Source organism: Suncus etruscus, chromosome 2 (genome assembly GCF_024139225.1).
Source record: "Suncus etruscus isolate mSunEtr1 chromosome 2, mSunEtr1.pri.cur, whole genome shotgun sequence".
Lineage (NCBI taxonomy): Eukaryota > Metazoa > Chordata > Mammalia > Eulipotyphla > Soricidae > Suncus > Suncus etruscus.
Window position 1 is genome coordinate 152,266,046 of NC_064849.1, and position 13,139 is coordinate 152,279,184.

At 41.1% G+C, this 13,139-nt stretch overlaps 1 protein-coding gene across 1 annotated transcript in view; it reads right to left on the reverse strand.

Moving 5' to 3' along the window:
• Positions 1-13,139, reverse strand: part of ELL2 (elongation factor for RNA polymerase II 2) — an 89,824-nt gene that overhangs the window by 54,221 nt on the left and 22,464 nt on the right. The window contains exon 2 of the mRNA XM_049769176.1: positions 4,834-4,881. Coding sequence (XP_049625133.1) covers positions 4,834-4,881 — 48 coding nt within the window. The remainder of the gene's footprint in view (positions 1-4,833; positions 4,882-13,139) is intronic.

Consider the following 13,139-nt stretch of genomic DNA (forward strand, 5'->3'; position numbering starts at 1 on the left):
TATTGATTTCTTGGGGATCCTGGTGATACTCAGGAGTTATCCTGGTTCCATTCAGGAAAATCATCTAGCATGCATAAGTGACCATATGGGATGCTAGGGATCGAACCTGAGTTGGCTGAGTACAAGGCAAGCACCTTACTACTGTACCATCTCTCTGACCCCTCATTGCTTTCTTACTTAGAAGCCCATGGCTAGATCTTATTCAAAAAGAAAAGAAGAATACATGGGAGTAGTAATATACAATAGAGAATTTGATCAATATAAGAACTTCAAACTGATTTAACTGTTGTTTGACAAAATATGTTTCCATAACACCTGTTTACAGTTCTGGTCAAATATGAGATTATATGTGGATAGGCAGAATGATAATCTTTGCTATGTGTCCAAGTTAAATATTTCTTTCAGAATAGGTAATGTATTATTTTATTAATAACTTTTAAATCAACACATGGTTAAGAGCTTTGTATAACTCCCTGCAAATATTTAAGATGTTATCTAGTCAAGCCAACTACAGGAATATTAAAAAAAATTAAAACAATTGCCATTATAAATGGGTACACTTTTAAGATCCTCGTGTTAATTACTTTGGAGATGAGTATATAAAGGTAGCTCTTAGTCAGCAGTCTTTCAGCAGACCGACTAAATGTAACCGCTGGCAAAACCAGTGGCTAGTCAGACCAAATATAGGGGTGGAGCAGGACAGAGTGCAGGCCTATTATCTAGAAGGAATGGCAGTGCCCAGAGTTTATTTTTATCTCTGTGCCGTTTCAAGCCCATAGTTATCTTTACTTCCTAGGTACCAAGTTGGTTAGCAGGACTGTTTAAACTTTCTCCACTCATGTCCCCTTTTCACCTGAGAAATTTTTATGTGACTCCAGGTATATAGGGATAGAAAATAGATATACAAATGAAACAATTACTAATCATAAATAATTTATTTTAAAATGACCTCATTTCAGTTTTGCAATCCCAAATAGGGTCAGAAATCATCAGTTAAGAAGCCAGCAGGTAGAGAAAGGCAGTAAGTATGTGGAAAATATTTGCAGCTAGGCTGAAATTGCCACTAATTTCACACTGTTTTGTTTTTGGCTATAACTGACTATGTAAACTAAGGTTTACTTCTGGTTCTAGGTTTAGGGATCTTTCCTGGCAGGAATAAGGTACCATATATGGTGCTGGGGATCGAGCCAGGTTGGGCCTTTTGCAGGCAAGCACCTTAACCCCTGCCCTATACTATCTCTCTGAACTGAAATATCATCTTCAAATACTGTGAAGTATAGTTTTTTCAAACAAGATCTTCTCTCCAAACTCCCAATTTAAAAAAAAAAAGTTTAACAACTGTACTGTAGAGTTTTATAGCACTCTTTAAGCTTTTAGAGTTAGAGTTAGCAGTTAAATGTTGATTCGGTCTTCAGAAGGTCACTGAGTCTCTTTGGAAGGCATACATTTAAAACTTGTCTGACTGGCTATTCCTTGTTCATTCTTGGAAAAGTGTGTGACTCAGTATTTTACAGCAGGCATATATCCATCATAGACAAACAAGTTGTATTTTCAGTTCTCTTATTAAAATGATTTCTAAGGCTTCATGCAAAACTAACTTCTATTTTCTAAAGCCTCCAGGATTGCTGAATCTGAAAGTCGGCCATTAAATTAGAAAGACTTTCAGAAGAACTTTGCCATAATGTATACTGAGTTAATACTGTGGTATTCCTGGAACCCTATTGATAGTGACAAAGTTAACATTGTTCTTACAGCCCCAGGCTGATTCTCTAGTCCAGTGTACCTGAATAACAGGCAGGCACACTCTGTTGAAAACCCTGGCCATTTCAGATGATAAAAAGTATCTATGCTACAGATCTCTCTTTGTGTGTGTTTTCATGTATTTTATAGGCCTTCCTAAATTTCACATACTGATTTTTCACGTAACATTTTCCACCTACCAAAACCCTTGTTTAAAATGAGAATTCAGATCAATTAAAAATACAGAGATAGGGGCCAGAACGATAGCACAGCAGTAGGGTGTTTACTTTGCGTGTGACTAACCCAGAACAAACCTCAGTTGGATCCCCCCATGTCCCCTAATGCACCCCCCAAACCAGGAGGTATTTCTGAGTGCATAGCCAGAAGTAACCCCTGAGTGTCACCGGGTGTGCCCCACCAAATAAACAAACAAAAATACAGACATAAAACTTGTTCCATAGAAGCAAATAATGGTGGGTTCTAGATTACGAATCCTTCCAGTGTTTTAATCTACATTAGCTTCTCATATTCTTCCTTAGTTTCCTGCTGACAGAACCCAAGTTGATCTATTCCTGTGTTATTGCACATCATGTCCTTAACATAGTACCTGGCTCACTTGTCAAAACTGAAAGTTTGTATAGTACCAAGAATCAAAAGGGAGAATAAACTCATCAGCACATCTATTAACCAGGTATAGGTTTATTGTTTACTGTGAATAACTATGTTGGCAGATAACTGCAGCAGAAACAAGTGCCTCCATCCAGCATCTTTCCCTTGATCACATAAGCACTGTGGGGAGCACCTTTCTCCGGTGTGTGAAAATCTAGACTAGTTGTGCTGGCTCTGCCTCCACCAGCTGAGTAGCTTTACACAAGAAACCTCAACAAGCAGGAAAATAAGTGTAATAAACAACACTGGAACACACATTTTTGGAAAATCCTTATCTGCCCCCTTCTCAGTACCCAGCAAAAATATGAGGCAGAATTCCCCTAGTTTGTATAATGCTTGCCCAGCAATAAAGAATGTAGTTTTTGGAAACTCAATTTAGCAAACTAATACATTTCTCTAAATATTTTAACTTGAATAGCTCAATACAGTAGTAGTCGGGTAAATCTTACCAGTTACCGTTTCTGTTAAATTTACATTTATGTGCAAACATATGTAATCCTGGCAAACCTTTAGTTAGGACTAACCTAGGGGTGGGTTAAGTTGTGTGAGGTTTTGATTGGCCTTTATGCTTTAGAATCAACCAGTCATTTTGACTCAATTATTCAGCTCCTAATTCTCATAAATTTAGAAACCAGAATTTACAACTCCTAAAGATTCCTCTGACTGAATCCAGAAAATTTTCAATGCTGTTCTCAATGACAATTCCACTATATTTATTTATTTATTTTTGGTTTTGGGGTCACACCCAGCAGTGCTCAGGGGTTACTCCTGGCTCCACACTCAGAAATCGCTCTTGGCAGGCTCAGGGAACCATATGGGATGCCAGAATTTGAACCAATGACCTTCTGCATGAAAGGTAAACACCTTACCTCCATGCTATCTCTCAGACCCCACAATTCCACTTCTAATCCAGCCTCTTCTATTGTGAGAAAGAGATGAAATAAATTGTCAAAGACACAACTTACACTTTTTATCCTAGGAGTTGTGTTTCTTGTCTTTTTTTTTTTAAATTATTTTATTGAAACTACTGTGATTCTCAAGAATTGTTTTTCAATGACCATGAAGAAAATCGAGGTCAATGGGGCTGGAGAGACAGTATCAAGGGCAAGGCATTTGTTTTAACTTAGGTAGCTGATCTGGATTGGATCCCCAGAACTCTATATGGTCCCCAAGCCATGCCTGCTAGGCATGATCCCTGAGCACAGAATCAAGAGTATGCCCTGAGCCCTACAGGGAAGGGCCCCTCTCCCACACCAAAAAAAAAAATCTGGGTAATCAATAAATTCTCTGACATTTTTACTCTTTAACAGCACACTGCTGTACTTTGTTTAATGTTCCAGTTTACATTTATTTAGAAGAAAACTTCAACCTAAGAGAACATGTTCAGGCACATAAGTAAATATGCTTAAAAGTAAACCTGCCAAGACCCAGATTTTGACCTTCTAAATACTACTGGGGGAGGGGATCCCATAATTAGTAACAAGCAACTGTCTAACTCTGAAGGCTTAAAGAAAGCAGAGAAATAGGAAAAACCATTCAAATTAAATGTTCACTTATAGACTGTTTTAACAATGGTAGGGCTTCAAATATGTCTATATAACATTACCAAGGTACTAAATGTATAGTTCCAATCTCATTTGATAAAAAAAAAAAAAGAAAGATTTCATTTGTGAAAGCTGCCTAATACTTTTCCAGCAAAACTTCCCATTTTTCACATTAAAGAGCTGACTGAAAGAAATGTTTTATTTCATTAAGAAAGAGTATCATGTGTGGGAAATCTAAATCTATATCTTTAAAAAAAAAAAAGTTGTATCTTCTATGTGACAGTGCTAAACACTTTCCAAATGGGAAAACTCAGCAAGGATACTTCTTCGGAGCTTTTAAAGCAATCAGCAAGGCAATGTTAAGTTATGGCTCTTGTGAAAACACAGAGGAGCACTGTGCGAAGACCCTCACATTTGTGGCTCTGTGTATTCCCTGTGGGCTGTGCCAACCCACTCTCTCCCCTGTAATGACTCTTTGTTTTTACTAAGTCCCTAAAGGCTGGGGAGGACTCTGTGGAGGGGAGGGGGAAGGGCAGATGGAATGCAGCTGCAAGCTCAGAAACAATGCTGAGTCCATATATTTTGTTCCCGATTCAAAGAATAAAAAGGAGACTGAGGGGTTGAACACACAGTTCAGAATTAGCAAGGTAGGGCCAACACTCATTCTATAGCAACTGCCTCTTTCCCATTGATTCTACCAGGTCCTATCTGTTAAAACCCAAAGAGCCCTTCAGATCTGTACTTTTTAACCAGTGACTTACATATAAAATGCTTTACAAAAAAAGAGAAATAGAGTAGTTTTATTTACAAAATACAAAGAGTTAAAAATAAGAGTGGAAAAGAGAGTTGATCTTCTTGTGAATTCAAGATGCGTACTTACCCCTTGGAGCCCTTGAAACTGAATCGAAGGTCGGAAAGGAGTTAAATTCTATGAAAAGAAAGGAAAGACATATTAAAAACAATTAAGTTAACTGAATTTTGTGAAATGAACTAAAATTGAAGACTCTATATCTGTGCATTTGGTCAGCAGTCTGTAAGACTATCTTTCATGGCATACTTTGGTTTACATGTTGGCACATCGAGACACTTGGGGTGAACAACATGGTACTTTTGGTACTTCTCTGATTCACACAAGTAAAGTTACTGCTTAGGTGTACAGCTGGGATGATTTGCAAAAATTATAGGATGTTAGTTCAATTTTATGATAAATATATTATTGCTTTTTTGGGCCACACCCAGTGACACTGGTTACTCCTGGCTTGGGGGGAACCATATGGGATGCTGGGGGATCGAAACCAGTCCCTCCTAGCTACTGCAGGCAAGGCAGCTTTACCATTTGCACCACCACTCTGGCCCTTAGATATATTTTTAAAAGGAGGAAAGAGAGGGAAGAGATAACTGAAGGAACTTGAGAAAGTTCTAACAAGAGGCTAGGACTATTTGTAAAGATTTGGTGGGCTCAGGACACTTGGGACCCATGGTTTAGTGCAAGGACAAGGTGCTACCTGAGTCCTGTGGTTCCGTGGGTGACAAAGGCCATCCCACTGGTGCTGGGGACCTCTAGGGTCAAACTAGGTGATCCCTGAGATGCCAGCGCTCAAACTGGGGTCAGCCTCAAGCAAGGCTTTAGTCCTTATGTATCCATGAGATACAAATTTGTTTTGATTTTGGGGCCACACCCCTTAGCACTCAGGGGTTATCCTGGCTCAGTGCTCAGAAATCACTTCTGGCAGGCTCCAAGGGACCATATGGGATGCTGAGGATTGAACCTAGGTAGGCCCTATGTAGGGCAAACACCCTCCCAGCTGTGCTTCTGCCCCAAAATAGAAAAAATTTTGAGGATGAATTGTGGCTTTCAGTTTCTCACATTTTATCAGAGACAAGTTTTTGCTGATCAAACAGGTTACTAATCATATAGCAGCCTCATGAGGAGACTGTATTTTCTAAAACAATATTTTGTTTTATTATGCTTTGTCCATTGAAAATCATTGTAAAAATCGACCATAGTCTCAGATACAAGTTCCTACAAAGTTACCAGTCCTCTTTCCTTTTTTTTCTTTATTTTTTCTTTTTTTTCTCTTCCTTCCCTCCCCTTCCTTCCCCTCCCCTCTTTTTATTTTCTTTCTTTTTTTTTGTTTTTGGGCCACAGCCAGTGGTGCTGAGTTACTCCTGGCTCTGCACTCAGAAATTGCCCATGGCTGGGAATCTGTACAGACAGCTGGCCAAAGGCCCCCAGGACTGACCAGTTAGTCCTGGAGACCGAGAGCCCCTCACGCCAAGCTGGCTTTCAAGGCCAGGCCTGGCATCTGAGCTCTGGGGGTGGGGGGGGTGGGGAGGAGGAAAACTCCTCCCCCATGCTTTTTCATACTGGAGAGGGAGGCTGCAGCTGGACCCAGAGGATCCCACATGCCAGGATTCCTGCTCCTCTCCTACGGGTATGGCTGGGAATCTGGGCAGACAGCTGGCCAATGGCCTCCTGGGCTGACCACCTTGTCCAGGAGACCGAGATTTCCCCCCCCCCATGCCAAACTGGTCTTCAGGGCCAGGTTTGGAAACTGGGCTCTGGGGGGAGGGGGGAGGAGGGAAACTCCTCCCGTATTCATACTAGACCCCCCCGCAGCGGTGTCTTTTCTTACTAATACTCATTTTTATAACAAATATACTTTTTAAGCATTATCTAAAAATGTTCTTCATTCTATACTGTTCCTAGGAAAGGAAACGGAATACCAAAGATTTGGATGATAACACTCAAATAGATCTTTAAAGTCAGTCTTTATGGACGTGACTTTCTGTACTGACTCCAAGCCATAATCACAAACAATTCATATATATGTATTGTATATAGCCCCTGTCATGTATTGCCTCTCCTCTACCCCTGTGTCTCCTCTATCCCCTCATTTTTCAATCCTGATACATTATCTTCCCCTAATTTAACCCTCTTTACCCTCAGTTCCTAACTCGGTAGGCACCAAGATTGACCTCCTGCCCCAACAGACCACCTTCCAGCTTCTCAGTGAAAGACACCCTCTGGGTCCCCATTCTCATGCATCGGCAAAGAACTACAGCCAGTATGCCTGCTGACTCATGCTTGATGGCCCCTCTCACCCCCACCAAATCGGACTGTTGCATGATACACGAATCGGCCTCGGCAAAACTCCCAGCTCAAAGACACTATATGGTCTCGTAATGCAGCAAAGCATCTCTCAAACTCAATTTCAAGGCCTGTGAATCGAAAAGTACCTTGGCTTTTACTCCACACAAGAATATATCAAAAGACTTAATTGGGAGTCTTATATTGCCTATGGAAGCTCAATACCTGTATAACATACATCTTAAGATGTGTATTCCTAAATATACAAGTAGCCTCCTCCACCACTTGATTTATTCGAATACCTTTTCTTTTTAAACTGTTTTATTTATTTGTTCTATTTTAATATATATACTTTTTTTCTCTATTCTTACCATTTTTGGTGCTGCTTGGTACAAAAAGCCTTGACTGGGATAAAAGCTCAGAACAAAACCAGATGACAGAGACTGTGTGTGCAGCCTGTCATCCTTAACCAGAATAGCACTAGCAACACAGTATTATACCATACGTTTTTGTACGGGCACAGTAAAAAACGAGAAACCATAGACACAGAAACAAGATCTTATCTTCTAGGGATGAGAATTCACTTTTTATAGCAGAAGGGTGCCTCCCATCCTGAACATGTGTCATGTGAATACAACCAGTCCACAGGAGATTAGACAGTGCTAGTCCAATCCGAAACCCCAGATCCCTGACGTAGAAATGATACAGTTCTGGGCAACACCACCAGGAACTGAGCTCCATTGGGAGATTTATAACACTACTCTGGCACCAACTTGTGCCAGTTTTGATATGACAATGAGGAAAGGAAAACTTGACCTAAGACCAGGCTGTCCTATCACATCACCTAACACTAAATGGAAATCAGAAGAGCTTTCGTCCTTTGAACTGTGAAAAATTAGAGCACCAACAACAGAAAACTGACTTTGACAACTGTGACTGAACAGAGCCTACCTTGGGACTAATAAGGAAAACCCTACCCTAGGCTATAGTCCAGGACACATAAAAAACACAACAACAACAACAACATGTCTTAGTGCAGAGGTCCAACTTGGACAACAGAGACTGAGCAGAACCTCTGGATCCATAATATCCTAGGCTTCGACTTAAGTACTGAACGAAAATAGGGAACAAGTGTTACAGAAGACAATACCACAACAACGATGAATAGGAACCTCTAGAACCTAGAGACTCTATCCTAGACCCTGACCTATATAATCTGTGCAAATACCAAGATTGCTAGCTACAGTGGCTTGATTTTCTCATACACAACCGAGAGGAAACTTTCCTGGCATCACAAAAAAGCCTTTGGGATGGGGTAATGAGTACATATGGAGCCAGGGGTTGATCCCATGATGGTATGCTTCAAGGATGGAGAAACCCTGAATCTCTTAGGCCATGGGAATTCCCTTTCTTCCCTAATGCTTACTGTGCCTATGCAAAAAAAAAAAAAAAAAAAAAAAAAAAGTCGGGGCAATGCCACACCCTACCACTCCAGCACCCATACTTTTTCTTGTTTTGTTTCGATTTGTTAGTTTTTTACTTTATTTTCCTTCTCTTTTTTCTTCCACTTTTCTCTTTCTTTTTCACGCTTGTTGTTATTATTTAGAGATTTATTTTTATTTTTATTTGCCGAGTCCATTTTTTTCTTTTTTCTTCCATTTTTCTTTCCTTTTTTTTTTTTCTCCCTCTCTTCTTTCTTTTTTTGGTAGTTCTCACCAAATTTTTTTTCTCCCCTTTTTCTTATCCTTTTTATCTCCAATGACGGTAGAATGAATCTACAACAAGCTGTAAAGTGGAGACCAGTTGCACTAGCATACTGGGAGTTAGAGGAGGGAGATATGGGATGCATACTGGGAACAGGGGCGGAGGGAAGAAGCACTGGTGGTGGGAATGCTCCTCATTCATTGTCACTATGTGCCATAAATGATGCAGTGAAAGATTTGTAATGCACTTTGGTCACAATAAAAATTAAAAAAAAAATTGCTCCTGGCAGACTTGAGGGACCATATGGAAAGTTGGGAATCGAACCCGGGTCCATCAGGGTCAGCTGCATGCCCTGCCAACACCCTACCACTGTGCAGTCACTTTGGCCCCATTCAGTCCACTTTTCTAAGGAAATGCTTTCTCAAACAAATGCTTACTCAAAGTATATTTGAGTAATACTTAAAGATAACTTATCAACATTTGAACTACTACTCTTCAGACTCTCATATCAAATACAATGCGGTAAAACAAACAATAGGGGTACTCGTCTTATCTGTCTCAAATGAAAAGTAATACAAAAGCATCCATGTGCCCTTTAATTCAGCCACTGCAGAGCAAAGATTATCTACCATTTCCAGTTACTTCCCCAAATGCTGCAGATCTTAAAGATAATTGGGATTACACTAAAGAGAAATAGGAGAGATTAAGAAGAGATTAAGGAGGGGCTGGAGTGGTGCAAATGGTAGGGCATTTGCCTTGCATGTCCTAACCTAGGATGGACTGTGGTTCAAACCTCCCTGGCATCCCATATGGTCCCCCAAGCTAGGATTAATTTCTGAGCACATGGCCAGGAGTAACCCCTGAACATCACTGGGTATGGCCCAAAAGCCAAAAAAAAAAAAATGGTTTCATAGATATTTTATCTGAATATAAACCAAATGGCAGCAAAATTATTATAGAAAATAGGTACTAGCATTGCTCTATTACTATAAAAAGAACATTTTTGTCTTTAGACTTAGCAAAGTCCAAAGCAAAGTCCAAAGCAGTCCAAAACTCTATGCTAATGCTTGCTGGGTAATCAAACTAAGGTTGGCAGCATGCAATGAAAGCATCCTAACTGCTATACGAACCCTCCAGAACCAAGCCACCTTCTAAAGATGAACCCTCATCCTGAAGCAAAGGCAGCCTGACATTGGTTCCTGATGGCCTTGCAGTGAGAAGCAAGGTGACTCCTAAATTTAGAGAGCACAGAATCTGGTTCAAGGGCACAGTGTCCCACTCAAGTCTTGCTCTGCATCTCCCTTCAACTAAACATTAGAGGTCGTGGGGGCTGCTGTGTCCTAGCCACTGAGAAATCTGCTCCCCAATAAATCTGAAATTATGTCTGGCCTACCATTCTTGTACTTCTCCTTTTTTTTGTTTTTGTTTTTGTTTTTGGCACTCAGGGGTTATTCCTGGATCTGCGCTTAAGAAATTGCTCCTGTTAGGCTCAGGGAATCATATGGGATGTCAGAAATTTAACCACCATCCGTCCTGCAAGTGCAAGTCATCCACGTGCAAGGCAAAAGCCCTAGCACTGTGCTATCTGTCCAGCTCCCATTCCTGTACTTCTTGACTCTCATTGCTGACTTCACTGACTTAAGACTCTTTTGTTAAAAGATTTGAGTCCTTCTAGTTCTTGTTTTGATTGTTGTTTTGGGTCACACTAAGTAGTGCTCTTCTGGTTCTCTGCACAGGGATCATTCCAGGCAGGCTCAGAGGACCATACGGGATGCCAGAGATGGAACTTGGGTTGACTATGTCCAAGGTAAGTGCCCTAACCACTGTAATATTGCTTTGGCCCACTGCTCATTCTTGGGTCACACCTTTAGTTTCAAAGTCTGCTGTCTGGGCCAGAGAAATAGCATGGAGGTAGGGCATTTGCCTTGCATACAGAAGGACAGTGATTCTAATCCCAGCATCCCATATGTTCCCCAGAGCCTGCCAGGAGCAATTTCTGAGCGTAGAAGTAACTTTTGAGCATTGCTGCTTGGTGTGACCCCCACCCCCAAGATCTGCTGTCCATTCCTTTCCTCTTTCTAAATCCTCTTCCTCTTCCTCTATGTTCAAATGGCCCATTCAGTAGTTCTCTATTATTTAACATGGATTTCTTCACTGCCAGCTAGTTTATCAGTGCCCTGGACATTACATGTTAGAAATCCCAGTGATGGCAAACTGCAAACACTAAAGCAATATCCTCTCACATCCCACCAAACCAGACCTTTGTGGGGAGGAGGATAAGAGGGATGGTATAGAGATGAGGGAGGGGGGCCTTTCCAGCAGAAATCAGGAGGCCCAAAGTCCATGCCTGTGATTCTTAGCCTACTATGCTGGCAACTCAGTATGAGGACCCAAGGAAGCGAAGACGTTTGGCCTCTGTGCTGTCAGGGAGTCCCAAGATGCCCTACTGTGCTCCAAGGCTGTACTTCTTAATGTTTGGGCCCTCCAGAGCTATACACACAGATACTCTGGGCACCACACAGTGCTAGGGATTAAACTGGGTGGACTGCACACAAGGCATGTGCTTCAGCCTCCATACTACTTGCAATCCTCTCCCAATCCCCACTTTTCTACTTGCCTGTAACTTTTGTGTTTTACATTCTTCCTGACAACCTTACATTTAGCATCTCTTTCCCCTCTTCTTTTCTCTTAGTTAACTATTCAATCACATGACACTAGAGTCAAAGAAACTAAAAGCTAATGATAATATAGTGATGGTTCATTCCCCACACTCACTCTCTCCACCACTCACCATGTGTCCCATTAATAATTAAGCTAAAAACAGAATGTGGACCCAATCCTCTTCTTTTACCCTGTTGCTTTTTTTTTTTTTTTCTCTGCCTTTTACTTCATAGTCTTCAGTTATGGGTGACTTCCAAGTCTGGCGCTTAACTCTTCATGCCACAGAACATCAATAAATAATTAAATGTTACTTTAAATTCTATGTGTAGATGCAGCAAGAATTCTCAGTTGAACAGACCAGAGCACATGCTCTCTGCATACAGAAGCCCCGCATTCACTTTCTGGCACCAGATGGTCTACTGAGCACTGTAGAAAGCAATTCCAAAACATTAAGCTGGAAGTAGTCCCTGAGCTCAGCTGCATGTGACTCCTCAAACCAAAACTCTCAGACACTAGAAAAGTCAAAGGGCTTACATAAAAGATGGATCTTGAGTACAACTTAGAAAAGACAAATTCAAAAAAGTGGAGTTAGAGCCCTTGAGGCTCTAAGCTGAGAAGCTGCCTAAGGAACCAGAGCTGTGTACAGAGGAAAGGCAGTCTGCAGGGGTCAGAGGTCACTGAAAAGGAAACATGGGCAAAAGATGAAAAGTAATGATCTACTTTATCTTTCTTTGACCTCAATTTCTGCCCTTATTTGTGACTTCTATCTGCTGCCAAAGAAAGGGGACAGCTCAGTTGAATTCAATATAATACCCCAGGATTTCAATAACTAACTGCTCTGTCAAAAGAACTTTCCTCTTCTCCCCCCATGACCCACTCAGGGATCGATGGCCTCCTGCCTTGCCTTTGGCATGATAAACAAATTAGAGGCTCTCAATTCTGGAATAAGAAAGTGAGTTGCTAACAGCAGTGATGGGGGAAAAGTAGCAGTGTCAGTTTGAGTGAGGAAAATTAATGGACTAGTGCTAGACGAAAGGATTAGAAATCAAGTGGGGGATACTTCATTTAGGCACACTCATTTAGTAAAACAATATCTGGAACGGATTGAAAATGGAGGACTGAGAGAATATTAGCAAGGAAAAATGATAAAAAGTGCTCAAGGCTTGATATCAGGCCCCAATGACAGTGGCTTTGGCCCTATCATCTCTCAACACTGGGCTGAACCTAAACTTCTTTGAACCAAGCTCCTAGTTTGCTATGAAGGCTTCCTGCCTTCATCAGACCTTGCAGCAGCAGTGCAGCTAGCCCTTCGTTCCCCACTAATTCCTCCACAGATCAGTCATTGTTTAAATAGCTGACAATGCTCTTAGACATGATTTTCAGCCTGCCTTGAAACTGGCTCTTCTCAGCAAGTTTCAATAAAGTAAGGTTCTGGCCCTGTCCCAGCACCTCCATCCACAGGACTCGTTCATTTTCCACTCCACCAACTGTGGGGTGGTCACACTTACTTTTCTGGTTTGTTTATTGGATAAACACTTCCCTCTCTATTTATACCTTCTTCCTGTTTCTTCAACCTGGCTGGCCATCCCAAATGCTATTTTGACAGTGTACATTAATTGCTTGCTTCACACTCAAACTGAAGATGGATTACCTCAGATCTTCCTTTTGGATAAATAAAAATCAAAGACTATATGGTCAAAGAACTCAGTAAGGTTAAAATGAGAAAGAAA